The sequence below is a fragment of the Theropithecus gelada genome, chromosome 17 (genome assembly GCF_003255815.1).
Source record: "Theropithecus gelada isolate Dixy chromosome 17, Tgel_1.0, whole genome shotgun sequence".
NCBI classification, from domain to species: Eukaryota; Metazoa; Chordata; class Mammalia; order Primates; family Cercopithecidae; genus Theropithecus; species Theropithecus gelada.
In genome coordinates this window covers 34,768,671-34,792,440 of record NC_037685.1, presented here as the reverse complement: position 1 = coordinate 34,792,440, position 23,770 = coordinate 34,768,671, and the positions used below count along the sequence as shown (strand labels likewise).

Here is a 23,770-nt window from a genome sequence, read left to right as displayed (position 1 = left end):
TCAATGCCATCCCCATCAAGCTACCAATGAGTTTCTTCACAGAATTGGAAAAAACTGCTTTAAAGTTCATATGGAACCAAAAAAGAGCCTGCATCTCCAAGACAATCCTAAGTCAAAAGAACAAAGCTGGAGGCATCACGCTGACTTCAAACTATACTACAAGGCTACAGTAACCAAAACAGCATGGTACTGGTACCAAAACAGAGATATAGACCAATGGGACAGAACAGAGTCCTCAGAAATAATACCACACATCTACAGCCATCAGATCTTTGAGAAACCTGAGAGAAACAAGAAATGGGGAAAGGATTCCCTATTTAATAAATGGTGCTGGGAAAATTGGCTAGCCATAAGTAGAAAGCTGAAACTGGATCCTTTCCTTACTCCTTATATGAAAATTAATTCAAGATGGATTAGAGACTTAAATGTTAGACCCAATACCATAAAAACCCTAGAGGAAAACCTAGGTAGTACCATTCAGGACATAGGCATGGGCAAAGACTTCATGTCTAAAACACCAAAAGCAACGGCAGCAAAAGCCAAAATTGACAAATGGGATCTCATTAAACTAAAGAGCTTCTGCACAGCAAAAGAAACTACCATCAGAGTGAACAGGCAACCTACAGAATGGGAGAAAATTTTTGCAATCTACTCATCTGACAAAGGGCTAATATCCAGAACCTACAAAGAACACAAACAAATTTACAAGAAAAAAACAAACAACCCCATCAAAAAGTGGGCAAAGGATATGAACAGACATTTCTCAAAAGAAGACATTCATACAGCCAACAGACACATGAAAAAATGCTCATCATCACTGGCCATCAGAGAAATGCAAATCAAAACCACAATGAGATACCATCTCACACCAGTTAGAATGGCGATCATTAAAAAGTCAGGAAACAACAGGTGCTGGAGAGGATGTGGAGAAATAGGAACACTTTTACACTGTTGGTGGGACTGTAAACTAGTTCAACCATTATGGAAAACAGTATGGCGATTCCTCAAGGATCTAGAACTAGATGTACCATATGACCCAGCCATCCCATTACTGGGTATATACCCAAAGGATTATAAATCATGCTGCTATAAAGACACATGCACACGTATGTTTATTGCAGCACTATTCACAATAGCAAAGACTTGGAATCAACCCAAATGTCCATCAGTGACAGACTGGATTAAGAAAATGTGGCACATATACACCATGGAATACTATGCAGCCATAAAAAAGGATGAGCTTGTGTCCTTTGTAGGGACATGGATGCAGCTGGAAACCATCATTCTTAGCAAACTATCACAAGAACAGAAAACCAAACACCGCATGTTCTCACTCATAGGTGGGAACTAAACAATGACATCACTTGGACTCGGGAAGGGGAACATCACACACCGGGGCCTATCATGGGGAGGGGGGAGTGGAGAGGGGGGAGGGATTGCAATGGGAGTTATACCTGATGTAAATGACGAGTTGATGGGTGCTGACGAGTTGATGGGTGCAGCACAGCAACATGGCACAAGTATACATATGTAACAAACCTGCACGTTATGCACATGTACCCTAGAACTTAAAGTATAATAATAATAATAAATAAATTTTAAAAAGATATTTATAGAACCACTTGGTCTGGTTTGGTTTTGAACATGCACTAATTCATTTAATTACAACTTTGTGATGTCGTTATTGTTATAATCCTCATCCTAAAGGTGTGAGAAACTGAGAGTGATTAAGTAACTTGCCAGAAGCCATGCAGGTACAAAGTGTCAAGGGGAGATTGTAAGCCAGGTCTCTATTCCGTGTTTTGTGTCTGCCATGTTTTCATTCCTGAGCAGAAGGGCTTGGGGAAATAAACTTTTGCTAAGTAAACCCAGTATTTAAATTAAGTCACTACATCTGTGTCTTAAAAGCCCTCTTTTAACTTACCTGGTGAGTTGTATCTTTTTTTTTTTTTTAATTGAGACAGTGTCTCACTCTGTTGCCCAGGCTTGAGTGCAGTGGTGCCATCTCAGCTCACTAGAACCTCCGCCTCCCAGATTCAAGCGATTCTTGTGCCTCAGCCTCCCGAGTAGCTGGGATTACAGGTGCCCACCACCATGCCTGGTTTAATTTTTTTGTATTTTTAGTAGAGACGGGGTTTCACCATGTTGGCCAGGCTGGTCTCGAACTCCCAACCTCAAATGATCCACCCACCTTATCCTCCCAAAGTGTTGGGATTCTAGGCGTGAGCCACCGCGCCCGGCTGCATCTCATTTTTTGTATAAAATTTGGTTTGTTCGTTTTTGAGGGGAACCATTCCTTTATGTTGCCCCTTACTGATGCCCAACTAATGTGTTTCTGGTTTCTAACGGACCTTCATCCCCCACCCTCCCTAAATTCTTCAGTATAATCTAAGCGTTATCTTCACCAGTTTTGAATAACAAATTTGTTTGAAATGCAAACCGACACAACCCTGTCCCACACTGGCCTGTAGGACCTAATCTACCTTTATGTCTTTCAGTTAATTTGTATTTCTGCAAAAGATATTTCAAGGATTATCAAGGTATGGAATTTTTTTTTTATTTTTAACAAACTTGTTCATTTCCTTTTCTTTCCATTGAGCACCTCTGAACAATGTGATTTTTCTTTTAAGTCTTTCACACTTCAGGAAAATACTACATTCATCCATGTTGTGATTGATATCAGTTTCTTACTCAAAGATAACACATACCAATTCTTACTCATATTTTGAAAGTATATTTTACCCTAGACTGTCTGGTTCAAAGGCCTAGTTTTGACATCACTGTGGCAAATTACTTAAGCGCTGTGCTTTCATTTCTGTTTCTGTAAATGCAGGATGAAAACAGTATGTATCTCCTAGGATGGCTGTGAGGAGTGAGAGAGACAGGACATGAAAGGCATGTATTAACTGTGATAAATGTTGCCCTTGTGGGCATGTTATATAGGGCTGGCTGTAGGAGGAAGGCTGTGTCTTTGTTCAGAAATCCCTGGAACAACTTAAATGTCTTTAGAAATGACAAGTGTCTCAGTTATCCAGTTAGTTCCATAAACAGGTTCTGGAAGACAGACTAGATAGAACTCAGCCCGTCAGTTCTGAGTGAGGCACATACCACGTGGGCTTGGGATGTCCTTAACCCATTTATGCCTAAGGTTGCAATTTTTTGAATTTTTCCAATCAGATCTTGGCAGTGACCTTGAGCAGTAGGATATAAATAACTCCCACATGCTTAGCATTCCAATAATGGAACACTAGGCATAAACAGGTTTTAATTGGCTCCACAGTCAACCACGACCAATATCTCTATCTCAGCTTCTGCTGATGCCCTAGTTCAGGGCTCTGCATTCTGTGCCAGGGACGCTCAGCCCCTTCACATGGATGTGCCACATGACAGGCAATAATATATTGGCCCCAGTAGCCCTTCCTGGAGCAGTCATAATGAATTACAGTCATGACAGACACATGTAAGAAACTAACATTTGCTAAATATGTACATGAGTCTTCATCGCAGCATCATTTATGAAAACAACTAAACAGTCACTAATGGTGCCAGTGGAATAAATCAGAGAACATCCCCTGCTACGTAACTCTCTGCATACATCAAAGAGAATGGTGTGGCTTTGCTTTTTCAACAATATGAGCGGCCATGGGCATGTGGATATGGCCGTGAATGAGCAAGATTCTCTGATCCTGTAGAAGTTAAGTTATGCCAGATAACTTGCTGCTTCAACAAAAATATTTAGCTTTTTAAATACATGTTGTAGAATACTAAAAACAACAACAACAAAAACTAGAATTTGCCTGTATGCAGCCAATAACATGTCTATTTAACCTGGACACCTTTTGAGGAATATTCTCAGATTGCCGCCATGCTGTTTATAAGACATTGTTCCTTATATACCTGTGTATGAATGAAAAGAAACATAAGGAGTGGGTATGAAGACTTCTATCTATGAATGATGAAAAAAGCTAGAGTACGAATACTTCTTGAACTTTTGGTAGTAAATGTAGAAAACATTTTACAAATCCTGTAAATAACCTGTTTATTTTTTATAGAAAGCCACAACAGAAAATGATTAGTATATAACTGTGTAAGAACACTTACATCCATTGCAATCAACAAATGCTTCAAATGCATATTTTAAAAATAGTTTTGAGTGTTAATTATGGGAGGGCCTTGGGATCATTTTGTGAACAGTTCGCTTTTATAACAAACTCAAGATGCAGCTTGCCAGTGAGCTCTTTTAGACATAAGCATTTTTATCAAACTGTTTTGAAGGGTTTGTTGTTTTAAAATCTTCTCCACCATGATACTTTGTCCGAGAAGACATGACAGATGTGGCCCCGTTGTATGCGTATCTGAAAGGTAAAACATAGTTTGGTAGGTCCTATTCTACGCATAGGGCAAACAAAAACGGGAAGAAACTGTTTCAGCCCGTCTTTGCCGATATCTAAATGTAAGTCTTCCTCTTTCTTAGATAGCTTTCTTCTCTCTTGCCCCAAGAAGGATTTTCAGTGTCATTTCTGAATAACTGGTGGGATGGACACTCTCTGCAGAAGAAACTCATGACTTGGTCATTTGTTCAGTTATCCTCTTACAAAACCATGTTTTAAAACTCGTCTTCCTGGAACCTAGGAGACTTAGTGGAGGCCATCAACATTCCTGCCTACCTACAGGAAAATTATGATGAGGCCAAAGTGAAGAACATGTCCTCATATTCAGACCCTTATTTCTTACAGAATTTTCTTTGGAATATAATAATGGTAAAACTGTAAAAAATTAACTGTACTCCTAACCTTTTCCAATTCTGGGTTTTGGAAGTTTCTAAGAATCAGATGAACTATCTGTAATTTGTCCCACGTGTCATGATTTAGAATAGCCTTCGACTTTTTAACAGATCATTTTTGTCTCTTTTTCATACCTGGGTGTTTTGTTGTTGTCAGATATCGAAAAGCAAAATATGACACCACCAATTATGCACAGTGAGGCTCCTGCCCATCCAATAAACAGAGCGGCTCCTAATTCATACCTGTGAGAAAGCATTACACAAGTATTACAGCTCACTTATTTGGGGGAGTAAACAGTATTTAACACTGAGAGTCAACATTTACTAAATGCTCATTATGTTTTTTTGCTATTGAAAATTGTAAAGGAAATAATAACACCTTGTGGCTGTAAAATGCTGTAAACTCTTCCCAAAGTATTTTTATAGCCATTAGACCATCCCAACCTCCTGAAAGGAAATGAGGGCATCCACGGGGGCAAGGTCAAAGCAAAAGTAGTCACGGCCAGGGTCTCCTGACTCAGCCAACACCTTTCCTCTGCACTCTGCCTTAACCTTGCCAAGCTTTCCATCTATTTATTCTGTTCTGCAGCGCAAATCATGTAGGCAGACTGTAGTTAGAAAACGAAAGGTTGCTTTTGCTGTCATGTTAGTTCAATTTAGTAAATGTTTACTAAGCACCTGCTATGTGCAAATCGTCATTAATCACTGCAGTCTAGTGGGGAAATGAATCAATAGCTATCATTTAGTGATAAATTACTATTAAGCATCTCCCAGATGGCAGGTCATAGTGCTCTGCCGATGACCACAGCAGGAGCAGATGCAAAGATAAACGAGACAGTCCTTCCCGGGGAAGGCCATGAAACAAATGTATGAACAGTGCTCCTGAGGACAAAAAACAAGATCACTTACAGTAGCGGACTAGAGGAAATCCTTTCAGTTCACCCAGAGAACAAGGAATGAGAAAAGTACACCAGAATCTCAGCGACTATGTGTGTTCTCATGTTTGTTTAGCTTTCTCCAGAAGAATAGGTTGATTTTAGGTTTTTGTTTGTTTTTATAAAGAGTAACTCTCATTTGGGGCCCATAAACTTCCATTGCAAGACAAAAGAAATCTCGGTGCTTTTCAGTGTAAAATAAAGCCAGGGTCGGAGGGTCTGTTTTGATAGCACAGAATCCATAGGGGAAATGAGGCAAGAGAGTAAGAGGTCCAGGAGAAGGCAACACAGGGCCCAAGGTTAGTTCCATCCCCAGGGCGCAGGGGAGCCAAGTTCAAGAGCCAAGGCCAGGCTTCAGTATCAGATCGAGGCCACCCAGTGCTGCCTGGAGTTGTCCTGAGCCTTGCTGCACCCCCTCCTACTTGAAGCGTCACTATCTCTGAACTCTGGCTCTGCACATGGGCAGGCTTTCTGGTGTGGTCTGAGTGGCAGGCAGAGTGGTGTAATAGGATGGGCCCATCACTAGCCAGGAGAGCAGGAAGCAGGGTGTGCTTTTAATCAAGCATGCATGGTACCTGGCACTGGCATCCTATTTTAGTGAACCTCAGTATTTTAAGACACATTGATCAGGGACACGGGGCCCACGTGTGCATTTGCAGTTGGGATGGAGTTATGTGCACAATAATGCTGCTCTGTGAGCCTTTCTTTACTCACTCTTGTGTTGCCTTTCCTGGGACATCAGGGTGATCGATGGGGCAAGGAACCGCTGCAACAGAACAACTAGGGGGAAGCCCCTCCTGCTCTGGAGCACTCACTGTGCTCTGGCATCTGAGAAACGTAAGCGGGCTCCGTTAAGGGGCAATGGCAGAGACAGAGGGTTTGTATAAGTGGGGATACAAACACTTCGGTCTGCACACACACCCTCTGCCTTAACCTTGCCAAGCTTTCCATGTGTTTATTCTGTTCTGCAGCGCAAATCATGTAGGCAGACTGTAGTTAGAAAACGAAAGGTTGCTTTTGCTGTCATGTTAGTTCACACACAGACATACACACACACACACACACACACACACACACACACACAGGAGGACTGAGCACGATATCCACAAGTGAAAAAAGAGTTGGCCAGATCAGGAATGCTGAACTGGGAGTTTCAGAAAAGATACTTTCATTAAATATTGTGTTACACATCTGAAAAAGATGCCCTGGATTTCTGCAGTCAGCCCTGCTTTTATGTTATTTTAACGAGATTATGCACAGACAACAAGCAGCATGCCTGCCAAACTGGAGGTGCATGTCATTTGGCCCCTGAAACACCTGGAAATCCTAGAAGATGGCATCAGATCTGTCTGTTGGCACCCTTTTTACTGCAGACAGCTAAAGGAGTGAGCATAACTGTAAAGTTCTGCATGAAGTATATTATTATAGGATGACTATAATTGTATAACACTTGCTATTTTTCTCTGCTTTTTTTTCCCAGTACAGGTTAGGCTATCTTCTCTCCTGAAACTATACCTTAATATTACTCTTAGTGTAAATATGCCCTGAAAACATGGTCTGAGATTTTTCTGAAAATATTGAACTTCACTAAAATAGAATGCCAGTGCCAGATACCATGGTTGATTACAAATAAATAAATATCGAATTATTAAGAGTGGCCAGTTGGGGGATGAAGATGATAGAAATCATAAGCATAGCTTGGCACAATGAGTTCACTGAAAGAAGCATTACAAACACAGATACAGTATTACTACAAATTACAGGATAAATTACCCAGGCAGATGAGGAAGTGGGTCTACATTAATTTAAGCCATATTGAAACTTTCTGGAGGAATTTAGGAATCATGAGTTTGGCTTATATTAATATTTAATATCTTTTAAAATATATCCTTTTTATGTATCTTTTTCTTTTTTGAGATGGAGTCTCACTGTGTCGCCCAGGCTGGAGTGCAATGGTGCAATCTTAGCTCACTGCAACCTCTACCTCTCGGGTTCAAGCAATTCTCCTGCCTCAGCCTCCCCAGTAGTTGGGATTACAGGTGTGTGCCACCATGCCCAATTAATTTTTGTATTTTTAGTAGAGATGGGGTTTCCCAATGTTGGCCAAGCTGGTCTTGAACTCCTGACCTCAGGTGATCCACCCACCTCAGCCTCCTAAAGGGCTGAGATTACAGGTGTGAGCCACCACACATGGCCTTTTTTGAAAAATATCTTAAGTCACTACAAATTGACTCTATTCCAAGGAAAAAATCATTTCCATTTGAATTTCAGTGTGAATTATGTTGGAGACAAACATTTAATAGACAGTATCCATTTAGAGATGATTTCAGAAACCATACGTCTACCCCAGAATTTTTTTTTTAATTTAGTGGCATGTTCTTTCAGAGACTTTTCCTTCTTTCTGTTGAAAGATATATCACAAACTTACTCAACAGTGACTTTAATTCACATCTCTCCGTGTGTATCTGGCAAAAACTGACATGTGTTTGTATGTTTATTGCGGCACTATTCAAAATAGCAAAGACTTGGAACCAACCCAAATGTCTATCAGTGATAGACTGGATTAAGAAAATGTGGCACATATACACCATGGAATAGTACGCAGCCATAAAAAAGGATGAGTTCATGTCCTTGGCAGGGACATGGATGAAGCTGGAAACCATCATTCTCAGCAAACTATCACAAGGATGGAAAACCAAACACAACATGTTCTCACTCACAGGTGGGAATTAAACAATGAGACTTGGACACAGGGTGGGGGCTAGTGGGGAAGGATAGCATTGGGAGAAATACCTAATGTAAATGGTGAGTTGATGGGTACAGCAAACCAACATGGCACATGTAAACCTATGTATCAAACCTGCACATTGTGCACATGTACCCTAGAACTTAAAGTACAATAAAAAACACACACAAATAAAAATAAAAAAACACAAATAACAAAAAAAAACTGACATGTGTTATTGAAAGATAGGACTGAGAGAGGTGAACATACTATCCACTCCAGTTTGTTCCCAGGCACATATTCTTTCACATTGATTAGGAGACTTATTTAGTCTCTGTCTGGAAATCTTTCTTCCGTTTTGGTAACACTAAGAAGCTGATTTCAACACGTTGGTAAGATTATCCAAATTTCAGATTCTCTGTTGCAGGTCTTTTGTGAACAATATCCTCCTGGCCCTCGGCCAGCCTTCCTGCTCAGAGTGTGCCCTCTTTATGACTAACACCAAAGTTTCTTCATTATTCTGAAAGGTTACAAATCTACATGACACTGGACCAATCCATATCCATGACTTTCAGGTTGAGGACAGAACTTCATTTATGGAGGAAAACATTGTTTTTAGAGGATCTCGGTTGATGGACTAATGAAAAGCTGCACGTATAACTTCAATATACATTAATAACGTCACTAAGTGACTTTAGAAATGGAATGGGGAACAAATTTACTTCTAACAGAAATTAAAACACAGAAAACAATTTATAATTTTCTCAAAGAAGAAACCATAAAGATCTAAGGTGAAGTCACTCTCCACCCAGCTGTATGTGGTGCTGTAGGCTGTTGCGCATGGCTCTCATTTCATGTTGAGCTGGCCAGAGCTACACCAACCTAGAGACCTTGATTCTGATGCATTTCATACTTCAACTCATATTTGAGCCATTTAGAGTAATCTTAAGGAAATGGAATGCCGAACAACTTATTTTCACCTCCTACTTTTGTCTTCCTGGCACCCAAATCCCTATTCTGATTTAGGTTTGCCATCTCTGGGGAGCTGGTATAACCTCCTCTGGTTACCTCTACAGAAATGATATGCCAGGTATTGTGCTAATCAGGTGTTCAGGGCAGATAAGAGGGACATGGCCCTGGCTCACAGATCCAGATTGTGTAGTCTACTGGGGATAGTCAGACATTAAACCAATAATTACAGTAAAGTGTGATGAAACAATAAGAAGAGCATGTTTTTGCAAAGTAAACATTACCACGGTTCTCCCAAACACACTCAGATGTGGTTCAAGTCGATGTCCATGCTAACAACAGCTACTATTACTGCCAGCTCATTGTACCAGGACTTTTCTGTGTGTGCTAAGATTTTTTTTACAAACATTATGATATTCAATCTTCATCACAAGCCTGGGAGATACGTATTACTATCCTTATTTTACAAATGAGGAAACTAAAGCTCTGGGAGATTAAATTACTTGTTCTTTCATGTCTCAGCCAAATAAATGGTAGACCCATGATTTAAAACCCATAACTGTGATTCCAAACTGAAGCTCTTAACTGTCACGCCATCATCCTTTTATGTACACTTTAAGTAAAAGATTTTATAAATATTAAAAACCCAATCAATGCAACATATTTTAAGTTGTCATTTCAGAAAGATGGGAGTTTTCTCTCTCCCTGGCTCGTTAAGTTCTCAGTGGCTCAAGAGCTTCAGGGCACGGGATTTTTTAATGAATGCCCTCGGACTGCCTTTTCTTCCGGGACAAAAAGAGGTGAGGATACCAATTAGAATCAGGGCATGTTGGAGCTGAAAAAGGAAAGAGCAGCCCCTCCCAAAACAAAGCAAGATCGGTTTTAACAAACGAAAGCACCTCATCCTTTTAAGATCCCCAGAGAAGTGAAGTGACCTTGCTGAAGGTCACAGAGCTAGAAGCCAGGTCTTCTGCCATCCTTCAATATTGTGTGTTTTTCAAACATAGTGTCCTGCTCCTCATTTTAATCAAGACACATTTTCCAATTACCTTACAATAACTACGTAAGTTTGTTTTTTTTTTACAAAGTTTAAAATCCAGAAAGTACACTCATATATTATCAAATATAACATTTCAAAATTGAATTCTATTGGTCTAACATAAAACTTTTTATCCAATGCATTGTCTTATATTAAATACAATCCAAGATCTATATAACTGCATGAATTGATTTTATTTTTATATAAGTAAGTATTCTACAGCGATTATCTGCATTTCCCCAAAATACACCTCATTCTTTTGGGGCCCCAGTTATGTGGGGTGCCCGCTCATCCTGTGTGTCTCTGAGGCTGCCACAGTCCAGTCTTTCTTATGAGACGCTCAGCCTCCCCCTCTGCTGGGTTCTCTCCCACTGCCTGGCAGATGCCACAGTACTTCCTACCCGAGGCATCCAACAAGACTTGCAAAATAGTGGCAGGTGCCTCCCAAATGGTGGCGAAAGTAGGATGGAATAATTTAAATTATAAGTGTCTACTTATATATGGAAACTTCATAGAGAATTCTTACATTTAGGAAACCCAAAATAAAGACATTTGGTAGGGGGTACCTAAACAAAAAAACTGCTTTTCTGTGGCTAGATTATAATAGACATACGCCCATTATCCTTCCATGTGCTGTGATTTTCATTAGGGTAGTTCAGAATTCTATAAGTTGCATATATTAATAACAGGTAACATTGATTGATTACCTACCATGTGTCGCTGTGGTGGATGCTTTATAGACGTTTTCTTTTTATTTTCTAAAATGAACATGTTTCAAGGATTTTATTTAGCTCATTACCTAATTAGGGAAGCAGAAATATTAGGTCTGTGCAAAAGTAATTGCAGTTTTTGCTATTAAAAGTAATGACAAACACTGCAATTACTTTTGCACCAACCTAATATGTTACACATTGTCCAAAGGTAACTTCAGGAAACATATTTAGGCAATCAGGAATGCTGAATTTATAAATAGATATAAAACTGGTCTCTCTCTCTATATATATGTGTGTGTATATATATACATTTTAAAATTATGTATATATTTTATTCCTCCTATCTAACTGAAATTTCACATCTTTGGGCCAATATCTCCCCAATATTTTATCTTCTCTCATCCTCTTAACATTCAGAACAGGAAATACTACCTCTGTTATCCAGTCAAGGCAACTGCACTCTACCTAATATAACAGGAGAGCAAGGACAAGGATTCAGCCAGGATCAGAGCTGAGTCATACTCCAAAACCTCACCCTTCTCCTCTCCGCCACCTGCCTCTCTAATAGTGTGTAAAGTGATCAGTGAGTGTCTACATAGGACTACTAATTCTTGAAAATTATTCACAGAAATTTAAAAACCATCCACAGTAGGACTAAATCTAATGTTGGCTACTCTTTGTTAGCCAAAGTAAACTGTAATGTAAAAGGGACATCTCATGGTCCCAAAGTCACATAGTTCAATTCAAAACCAAATCTGTTGCTTAGCACCATCCATGCCACATCTCCATTCGTGTGTGGATAATTGGGGAGTTTGCTTGGCCGTAAGTGAGAAATGAGGCACTGAGTCATAATAGTTAAAGTAGGCACAGTAACAGGTTTACATGCAGATTTTTAAGTCTGAATAAACTGACATCACAGAGAAGGCTGTGCTTCAAGATGGGAAATTCCTAAAATAACAAATACTGTCCTGAGATGCCTTAGGGCATGGCCAGTATTGCTAAGCTTGGGTCAAGAATCCGTGTGTGGATGTGGGTGTACATGGCTTTGTGTTGAGGTAAAAATATACAGATGGACTTGCAGCAAAAGCAGCTTGGGTCAATCAAAAGTATATCTGACATTTTATTCAGTCTTCAAGTAACCTACCTGAACATATTTTACAATCGAACCAAGAGTATCCAGTTGACAACTTTAAATTATTACTTATCTCTAACTCAATGGTATGACAGAGGTGACCAACAATTTTTAAATTACACAAGCCTTATTTATTTTATTTTATATATATTTATTTATTTTTTGAGGCAGAGTCTCACTCCCTCTGTTGCTCAGGCTGGAGTGCTGTGGTGCAATCCTGGCTCACTGCAACCTCCACCCCCCGGGTTCAAGTGATTCTCCTGCCTCAGCCTCTTAAGTAGCTGGAACTATAAGCACCCGCCACCACGCCCAGCTCATTTTTGTATTTTTAAGTAGAGTCAGGGTTTCACCTTGTTGGCCAGTCTGGCCTTGAACTCCTGACCTCAAAGGATCCACCCACGTTGGCCTCCCAAAGTACTGGGATTACAGGCAGGAGCCACTGCACCCAGCCAAGCCTTATGGTTTCGTGTTAGGTCCCCTTCAAATGTGCCTTCTACTTGAGAGCCAAGTGTCTTAAAATGATTATCTCTTCTACTAGGTCTCCAACATTTCAACATACATTTCTCTGTGGCTAACTTAATAGACTACATAAGGTAATATACTATATATTAGTATACTCTGCATTAGGGTCAGTATCCCTAAAAATAGTAGCATTGAGTAAGTGTTTACTATGAACTACCATGATTCTAAACAGTTGAAGTATACTATCTCATTTAATCCTGACAACAGCCTCCTAGTATGTATTATCCTCATTCTACTGATGAGCGGCACTGGGCACAGAAAGGATAAGTAACTTCTTCAAGGTTACACAGCTAGAAAGTGACAAAGGGAAGGTTTACTCTCAGGCAGCCTGGATCCAGAGTCCTTATTCTTGAACAGTGTGCCATGCTGCCTCTCCCTGTTCCTTTAGGCGATCACCACAAGCATGCTCCGTCTTACCATTCTAGGAGAGATGCAGACAGGTAGACAGTCCTACACCACTGCGGATTTACCGTCCTTGCTGTAAGGGTCATGGAGCATGGGTCCTCTACAAGAGATTCCAAAGTGAGCAACACATCGTTTCGACTTCTAGATGCTTGTGGTCTTGTTAAGGAGACCAGCCAATAAATGAGCAGGTGCAAACCACCCAGTAGGGTTAGGATGGAAGCAAGAGGTGGAAAAGGAACACCCAAAACAGGGACACCTCACCAAGAATGCAGGTTCTGAAGGTTGATCAGAGGTTAGCCAGGATGTGAAAAGGGGAGGAGCAATGGAGGTAAGAGCTGAATTACCAGAAAGCAGGGCACACTGGCAGAAATCATGATGTCACACACTAGTCAGTAAAAACAAAAGACAGTGCCAAATATTTAGTTCCCAAGCAGATTTTTACGTCATGCTAGCATAACAAAAAGCATCAAAGTAATTCTGGTGATCTGAGGTGGCCTACACTACTTCTGAACAAACTGAAACCACTGAATAACACTTTCTTAATATTCAACAGTTGAACTCTGTTTTGTTCTTACCACTTGGCACTTATCTGAAATCTCCTATCTGAGAATATGTGAGATTGCTACCAACATTAGTTCATCCTCCAAATAACCTCATGAATGGAGTAAACTTAAATAAACAAACATCCATAGTGTATTAAATTATAATAAGTATAGAAGAGAGAAATTAAATATCTTGACAAGGTCACCTGATGAGGTCAATATTCTTTTCATCCTCACCCAGAAAAATCTGTATAATCTAGAAATTTACTTCTTACATTGTCTAGTGTCCATTCAACTTGACAAGAATGAGATAATTTCTCTGAAATAAGGTAGTTGTTCATACACAAATCAATAAATGTAATCCATCACATAAACAGAACCAACGACAAAAACCATACGATTATCTCAATAGATGCAAAAAAAGGCCTTTGACAAAATTCAACAGCTCTTCATGCTAAAAACTCTCAATAAACTAGGCATTGATGGAACGTATCTCAAAATAATAAGAGCTATTTATGACAAACCCACAGCCAATATCACACTGAATGGGCAAAAACTGGAAGCATTCCCTTTGAAAATCAGCACAAGACAAGGATGCCCTCTCTCACCACTCCTATTCAACATAGTGTTGGAAGTTCTGGCCAGGGCAATCAGGCAAGAGAAAGAAATGAAGGGTATTCAATTAGGAAAAGAGGAAGTCAAATTGTCCCTCTTTGCAGATGACATGATTGTATATTCAGAAAACCCCATCGTCTCAGTCCAAAATCTCCTTAAGCTAATAAGCAACTTCAGCAAAGTCTCAGGATACAAAATCAATGTGCAAAAATCACAAGCATTCCTATACACTGATAACAGACAAACAGATAGCCAAATCATGAGTAAACTCCCATTCACAATTGCTTCAAATAGAATAAAATACCTAGGAATCCAACTTACAAGGGATGTGAAGGACCTCTTCAAGGAGAGCTACAAACCACTGCTCAACAAAATAAAAGAGGACACAAACAAATGGAATAACATTCCATGCTCATGGATAGGAAGAATCAATATCATGAAAATGGCATACTGCTGACAGTAATTTACAGATTCAGTGCCATCCCCATCAAGCTACCAATAACTTTCTTCACAGAATTGGAAAAAACTAAAGTTCATATGAAACCAAAAAAGAGCCCTCATAGCCAAGACAATCCTAACCAAAAGAACAAAGCTGGAGGCATCACGCTACCTGACTTCAAACTATACTACAGGGCTACAGTAACCAAAACAGCATGGTATTGGTACCAAAACAGATATGTAGACAAATGGAACAGAATAGAGGCCTCAGAAATAACACCACACATCTACAACCACCTGATCTTTGACAAACCTGACAAAAACAAGAAATGGGGAAAGAATTCCCTATTTAATAAATGGTGCTGGGAAAACTGGCTAGCCATATGTAAAAGCTGAAACTGGATCCCTTCCTTACACCTTATACAAAAAGGTGTAATTAAGTCTTTAATCAAGATGGATTAAAGACTTAAATGTAAGACCTAAAACCATGAAAAGCCTAGAAGAAAACCTAGGCAATGCCATTCAGGACATAGGCATGGGCAAAGACTTCATGACTAAAACACCAAAAGCAAAGGCAACAAAAGCCAAAATAGACAAATAGGATCTAATTAAACTAAAGAGCTTCTGCACAGCAAAAGAAACTATCATCAGAGTGAACAGACAACCTACAGAATGGGAGAAAATTTTTGCAATCTACCCATCTGACAAAGGGCTAAATATCCAGAATCTACGAAGAACTTAAACAAATTTACAAGAAAAAAACAAACAACCCCATCAAAAAGTGGGCAAAGGATATGAACAGACACTTCTCAAAAGAAGACATGTATGCAGCCAACAGACACATGAAAAAATGCTCATCATCACTGGTCATCAGAGAAATGCAAATCAAAACCACAATGAGATACCATCTCACACCAGTTAGAATGGCAATCATTAAAAAGTCAGGAAACAACAGATGCTGGAGAGGATGTGGAGAAATAGGAATGCTTTTACACTGTTGGTGGGAGTGTAAATTGGTTCAAACATTGTGGAAGACAGTGTGGCAATTCCTCAAGGATCTAGAACTAGAAATACCATTTGACCCAGCCATCCCATTACTGGGTATATACCCAAAGGATTATAAATCATGCTACTATAAAGACACACGCACATGTATGTATTGCAGCACTATTCACAATGGCAAAGAGTTGGAACCAATCCAAATGTCCATCAATGAGAGACTGGATTAAGAAAATGTGGCACATATAGACCATGGAATACCATGCAGCCATAAAAAAGAATGAGTTCATGTCCTTGGCAGGGACATGGATGAAGCTGGAAACCATTCTCAGAAAACTATCACAAGGACAGAAAACCAAACACCACATGTTCTCACTGATAAGTGGTAACTGAACAATGAGAATACATAGACACAGGGCGGGGAACATCACACATTGGGGCCTGTCGGGGGTGGGGGGCTTGGGGAGGGATAGCATTAGGAGAAATACCTAATATAAATGACGAGTTGATGGGTACAGCAAGCCAACATGACACATGTATACCTATGTAACAAACCTGCATGTTGTGCACATGTACCCTAGAACTTAAATAATAATAAAAAAAGCAAGCAGGTAGTTGTTTATTTCTAACTACTAAATAGCCACAATGGTGAAAAGATTTTATCTATATAAAGCTTAAATCCTAAAGTAGAAACCAAATACATGCCAGGAATGAGAAGTGTGACATGATTTTGAAAAGTCTGGAAATAAAAAAGCCTAGAGGATGATAAGAACCCAACACAAGAATATCTGGGCCAAAATATTAACAGTAAATCTCATATACAAAAAAAAAAAAAAAGGAATAAGTCTAAGATAACAATTCTGTTCTACTTCCTCAGCCAGAGCAATCAGTTAAGTCATATAACTTTGCATGATTTGAAAAGGAGTTTCTTAATGTTGATCAATTCTTATTTGCAATAGTTTATCTAAGAAAACAAAGCAGAACATTCAGAAAGCTAGTGGTTTGGACAATAAAACAATAGTGGGAATAACATAATTAAATTTCAACATCCTGGTATGGTGAATCATGCTAAGGAGTAGCTATTACTACAAGCTTGTAGGAGATTTTTTTTTTTTTTTTTCAGATTTGTTAGGTTTTGTTTTAATAAGGAGGAAGTTAGTTTGACACAGCCTAAAGGGAAGAGTTGAAAAACAGTTTTCAAGGCTCTGCAAGAGCTCATGCTGGAGTCATCAAACATAGTCATAGCTCGAATGAAAGAAAGCAAAACAAAAGGGAAAAACAGGGAAATAGCAGAACACGATCAACCTCTTTACAGAGTGCAGTTCTGTCAAATGATTGTAGGTTGGAAGAAAAATCTTCCCAAATATGTGGTGGAAAAGGAAGGGCTTTTAGAGGAAGTAGCCACTGAACATAAAGTGCAATACGGCCTGTTGTGTGCCTGCTGCAATCTTTACTCCAATGCCATGCAAGAAGCCACTCATTTTTTCCTCATCAACGAAGCTCCCTGCTGAGTTCCTTGCATATAGCAGGAATGTAGCGGGAACTTGGTTCATGAGCTTAGTTGTGTTTTCCTAACTTGGGCAAGCAAGATGTGCCTTATATAAAGTTGTCCTGGAAATCTACAAAGAAGATCCAATGAACACAGCATACAAATCTGAAGGAAAAACAACAGCAGCAGCAAAAAAAAAGAACAACAAAACCGTGCTCTGAGATCTAAACTGTTTTCCAAAGTGTTAGGGTTTGGGTATTGGAGAGCAAGTATTTGCTCACCAGAAATGTAAACTAGAACATGTGGCAAGTAGCTGTCTCTCACTGCGCTTCCTGAGGGCCCAAACACACATGCTCCTGCAGGGAGAGATGGTATTTAGTGGCAGCTAGTTTTTGTAAGATTCACGTAAGATAATAATGGGAAGAAGAGAGCTTTCTTGCTCCGTCCTCTCGAAGGCTCCCTCTATCCACTGAGACAATTATCTCTGCTAATTCTGAAAGGACTAGGTCTACAGACAAGAATTTCACTTCTAGGTACTGTGCTAGGCAAAGAAGATAGAGTTGTATAGACGTTTTCTGACCTCAAGGAACTTAATTCTCATGCCAGCTGATTAAGACACCAAAGACATAGTCAGAACATTCCTACAGTGGCATCCTCCACATCCCAGCCCATCTAGGGCTGGCCCTGCCATAAGCTTTGATTCTACAACGTATTCCTCTCTAAGTTCACGTACAAGGAAAACCAGAAGCATCAATTATCAAATTCCAGCAAATGCTAGCCAAAGAAGTGCTATCCCTAGAATAAGCCGAAATAAAATATTGCTTTAAAGATGACATTTCAGACCTAGGAAATCGGTTCATTTTGTGCTGGTAGCCAATTTACAGCTTATTCATCTTCCCAGTTTTTACCCCCTCTACTAGAAGGTATTGATAAAGGGAAACCAAATGAAGTCATGTTAATTTATTAGTTTTTATACAAGTATGTTTTGTTTAAATGAGGTGTGAGTTCTTGTGGGTGTCGTGTCATTTTTATGCCTCTTTTATATCATTGTAGGTAATTAGAATCTGATGGTATCTACAATTCTCAGGCCTTGATAATTCCTTGATCCAGCTGGATTTTGTTGAAATCATGGAGGACCTTTCTTTGTGAAAGTCACTGCAGGGAAAACAGAGATGAAGGAGAGAAAGCCCCAATCTCAAGGAGTCAACTCATTCTCAATATCAGGTTTTTTATAGTCTATATTTTCTATAGACCTTGATGCAAAGGGCCTGTTATTTGTAAATATTACCAATGGATAAGCAGTGCTGTTTTTCATGACCCCTGGTTCTTGTGCTTTTACTTACATTAGGTAAATTGGCGAATTGTAGATGTTATATATTTAAGCCACCTCAGAAAAGAGCTAATAAAGGCATCTATGAAGATAAGCCACATCTTACATACTATACAGAATTAAAAAACAATCTTCATAATAGTTAATATAACACAATAAAAGCTAATACAAGGTGTTTGCTCTGTGCCAATCATATATATATATATATATATATATGTATATATCTCCCCTAACTCTCACAGCAATTCCGCGAGAGGGGTACTATTATTATCTTTGTTTTACAGACGAGAATACAGACAGACAGAGAGAGAGAGAGAGAGTAGGCAGAGATGGAAAGAGAAATTCCGAGAAGCTAATGACGGTGGAATAGCTCAATGTAGCACTAAGAGGTTGAAAAAGAGGAAAACCTCTCACAGCACCTAATTACTGAACTGAGTTTAATCAAAATCTGAAAAGAGAGTAAGAAATTCCAATGGCACTACACTGAATTAGGTGACTGAGCTATAGCAAGCACAGAAAACAGTCACACAAAGATAGCCTTAAGTTATTGTTTGTACACAACTTAGCCTTGACTATTTGAGGAAAGATTCCAATGATTGTTAAGATTTAGACAAAGATATCCTTAATAATTGTCAGGAAAATAAAACCAGTAATACAGGAAAGATAATGTAGAAGAGTGAGCAATGTGTTTAATAAACCATGAGAAACACAGGTTTGTTGCATATTTATGATATCAAACCCTAAAATAAAAATGTATCATTTAAATATAATTATTTCATTTAAATATTAAAATATTTCTAAGCTTCAGAAATACAGCCTCGGTTTTCATTTCAACATTTGCAGCCATGTACATCTGTGCAAATCTCATTTGAAAGATAAGTCAGGAGAAAATTAATAAATCAGAATATGTTTTTGTATCATAGGCAAGGGATAAAAAAGTTATATTGGGGTCTAAAACATTTGTTTTTGTTTCCCATTTAATAACATTTCTGAATAAAAACGATTTTTAAATGTCTAGAAAAGGCTGGGCATGGCTGCTCATGCCTGTAATCCCAGTACTTTGGGAGGCTGAGGCAGGAGGATCATTGAAGATCGAGAGCTGGAGACAACCCTGTGCAACATAGCAAGACCTGTCTCCATTAAAACGTGGAAAAATTATCCGGGGCCAGGCGCAGTGCCTCATGCCTGTAATCCCAGCATTCTGGGAGGCCGAGGCAGGCAGATCACCTGAGGTCAGGAGTTTCGAGACCAGCCTGGCCAAAATGGCGAAGCCCTGTCCCTACTAAAAATACAAAAAATTTAGCTGGGCGTGGTGGTGCGTGCCTGTAATCTCAGCTACTAAGGAGGCTGAGGCAAGAGAATCGCTTGACCCCAGAAGATGGAGGTTGCAGTGAGCCGAGATCGCACCACTGCACTCCAGCTTGGGCAACAACAGCAATAACTCCATCTCAAAAAAAAAAAAAAGTTTCCAGTTGTGGTGGCACATACATGTCCCAGCTACTCAGGAGGCTGAGGTGGGAGGATCACTTGAGTGCAGGAGTGCAAGGCTGCAGTGAACTATGATCACACCACCGCACTCCAGCCTGAGTGACAGAAAGAGGCCCTATCTCTTTAAAAAAAAAAAAAAAAAAAAAAAAAAGAATGAAAGTTGATGAACAGTATATATAGAATATTGTCACAAAAATTACAAAATAGTAGATATTATAAATCATGCATTTTAGGAGCCAGTGTTCTGAAGTTCAACTGCCTGGTTTGAATCACAGTTCAATCAGCCTATTAGTTTGGTCCAAGTTCCCTTGAACACATTACTTGGCCTCTTTCCTCAATTTAAAGAAAGAGTACCAAGAGGACCTATTTAATAAGGGTATAAGGTTGTTTTAAGAATAAAATAAAATAACATAATAAAATAATATTTGCAGTGCTCTGCTTGGCTCCTGGTGGAGACTCAACAGGCACTAGCTATTATTTTCATTATATTTCATGATATAAGCATTTACTATTTATGCATAAGGTACACTTAAGACAGAACTAGAAAATCAATTTCCTGAAGATTCCTAAAACCACTAGAAAAAAAGTAAAGCCCAGCTGACCAGCTATTTCAGTAATATACTCCTTAAAAATTCTATAAAATTTGACCTGAAGTCTAAAATAAAATTACCAGCCTCATTGATAGCAATACACACACACACATATATATGTGAGGCTTCCTAAAGAGGGATGTGAGATATACTCTTAGGCAAGACAAAATATTTAATATATTAATTCTGATTTGGTATCCCTGGGGTTTTCCCAATCCAAAGAAATAAGCTTAGGGAAACTATAAAAAGCAATAGCCCACAGTTTAAAAACAACACCAACAAGCAAACTGATCTGTTAATTCCAAAGCATTCATCTGCAAGACCGACCAACCATATTTGGGTAAAGGTGCCGTGCTCCTACAACACTTTTCAAAAACCTTGCATCATGTACAGTTTCTTTATAAAGGCTTATTAGGTGGAGCTTGTTAAGACAGTAGTTAATACAGCAAATTTAAAAGACCCAGAAACTATCTTCTGGCAAATATCATTTTGAGTGGGCAGCAATCGAGACAAGTTTTAATTTTCTATTCGCACGCCGCATCATTCTTTCCTCCCCATCTGACACCTTTCACTTTTCCTCTACTTGACCTCAGTTTCATGATGTACAGCCGATGATGAAGTTTATAGTTCTAAATTTGATGCCTTGAACTGTTTAGAGACAAGACACTGCAACACTAGCAAAGTAATTAAATGTATGTTTTGTGTATGTGGCATATAACACAATTAATCTTGAATGATGTCATCGGTTACCATTTATCAGTATGTCTTACTTTCAAAAGTCATGTAGGAAATTCATGTCTCTTGGTTGAGAATATTAATTTATATACATTTCCTGTGAGCTGGAAACAGACGGAGAGGAGTACTTACTTTTGCTCAACAAAGAGAGGATCAAAGAATTCCGTCGTGATTTTGTTTGCATATAGGGAACAGCCGGTCATGGAGCACAGCCCTAACAAGTATCAGAGGGAAAGCACTATGGTTAGTGTGATCTCATTCACATCATCAATTACCTTGCTTGGAAGAAAGTTACTATTTACCTGACAGTATGAAGACAATCCCAGCCAAACAAGCAATTTTAGCTTTGGCTTTATCGGAGCCTCCGACTTTGGTACACTTCATGCCAAAGAGTGCAAATATGGAACCAAAGAAGCCCAGGCTGACAGCAGCGATCATAAGTCCTCTACATGCCTGGATATAACCTGCAATTAGAGTAGGTCATTTACGTTACATAAAGCATGTGGCTGTCCAGGGAGAAATCCTCATTTTACATTGTCATTCTGGATGTTTGTTTTCCAAAAAGATAACTGTAATGGTGAAAACATGTGGCAAGACAAGCAAGAAAGGAAAGCAAGTTAATCTACAGGGAGTGCCCTATTCTAGGTCACACACTGTGAAGTGCAGTTTATGCGGAATCCTCAGGACAGATCTCTGAGTGTTATTTCCATATGCACTGATGAGGAAACTGAGGCACACAAAGGTTATGTGACTTAAGAGGTGAGTTAGAAAGTAGCAGACATGGATTCCATCCCACATCAGACTACAAGTTCCATATAATATTGCCTTGTACTGTGAAAAAACATCATCTGCCACCATCACAACTCTGTAGCTCCTCCGCTCATTGGACCTTAAAAATGTGTTTCAATGGTTTTGACATTATCAAATGATAAGATTTATAACTGGGCAGCAGAAAGAGCTCCAAAGGGTCAAACCTTCCAATATTAGTGGAAGGTTATTAATAGGAGACTAACTGGAATATCATCATGAACCATGGGGGGGTGTCTAAGGGAATATTTTAGTGAAGTACTATTATTTTCAGGGCATATATAATAAAACTGGGTTTTAAAAAGCACTATTTTGTAGAAGAGTCATTTATAGTGATTAAGTCAACTGTTCTCCTATAAATGAATGCCTTTAAAGTACCCTAAAAAGTATGTTCTGTAAGTTCGTTTGTTCATCCTTCCTGTGTTATTCTTTTTCTTAGTCACGTATTTTTATTTGCACAGCCACGGTACAGGGTAAACTTTAGTGTGGCTTCTGTCCAGGTTTTCACATTAACAGGGTTTAAACTAATAAGCTTTTACCACATAAGTCATTTTCATTTCAGCCTGAAACAATGCCATATTTCAATCTAAAATAGTGATAGTAGCACATACTGGGTGTAAGTAAATATTTGCTAAGCAAATGAACATATATACCTACATCAGATTTACATTTGGAATTAAACTTTTTAACTGGAAAAAACCTCTCATGTGCCAATATATGACGAGTCATTTATTAGTGATGTTCAAGCAAAGCCACAATAAATAATAATTCCAAGATCATGATAATCATGAATTTAGGGAGTACATACTAGTGGCCTCCAGTTCAGTTTCTTCTTTTTCTTTTCTTTTTTTAAAGACAAGATCTTACTTTTGTCACCCAGCTTTGTCATCATAGCTCACTGCAGCCTCCAATTCCTGGGTTCAAGAGATCCTCCTGCCTTAGCCTTCTGAGTAGCTGAAACCATAGGCGCTTGCCACCACCTGTGGCTAATTTTTAATTTTTTTTTCTAGAGACAGGGTCTCGCTATAATGCCCAGATTAGTCTCAAATTCCTGGCTTCAAGTGATTCTCTTGCCTCAGCCTCCCAAAATGCTGGGATTAGAGGCATGAGCCACCGCACCTGGCCCCAGTCTGTTTCTTTGGAAAAGAATGAAATTGAAGTTTTAATCCTATTCCTTGGACCCGTTTTTTAAGAGCTGCTCTACTTAATTGTAAACACTTTAGACTCCCACAGATGCAGACTGCAAGGACAGTCACCTTCTATTGTGTAGTGTGAACTATTTCCATACAAAAAACAATTTCACTAACACCGTGGCTATCAAAAACAGCAAAACAAACTTATTTTTAGGAAAACAGGATAATGAAGGCTTCTTTCATAGCAAACATTGTGCTGCAGGGCTATTTGGGTCTCCACTGCCAAATGCTGAACCAGCTCTATTTTAAACTTCAGTCCTCAAGTTCCCCAGCCAGAGCCCAGACAGCAGGTAGAGGCAAGACAGAGAGGGGAAGCCTGTC

The 23,770-nt window shown here is 39.2% G+C and overlaps 1 protein-coding gene across 3 annotated transcripts in view; it reads right to left on the bottom strand.

Moving 5' to 3' along the window:
* Positions 1–4,013: 4,013 nt before the first annotated feature.
* CLDN10 (claudin 10) overlaps positions 4,014–23,770 on the bottom strand; it is a 138,078-nt gene continuing 118,321 nt past the window's right edge. For 2 of the 3 annotated variants that reach the window (XM_025364387.1, XM_025364388.1), the window contains exons 2-5: positions 21,752–21,913; positions 21,582–21,663; positions 4,919–5,026; positions 4,023–4,355 (exon numbers count right to left, since the gene is read on the bottom strand). In XM_025364387.1, the coding sequence (XP_025220172.1) occupies positions 4,241–4,355; positions 4,919–5,026; positions 21,582–21,663; positions 21,752–21,913 (467 nt within the window). In that variant the 3' untranslated portion in view covers positions 4,023–4,240. Of the gene's footprint in view, positions 4,356–4,918; positions 5,027–21,581; positions 21,664–21,751; positions 21,914–23,770 lie in introns of all 3 variants that reach the window. The other variant, XM_025364386.1, reaches the window with a different exon arrangement.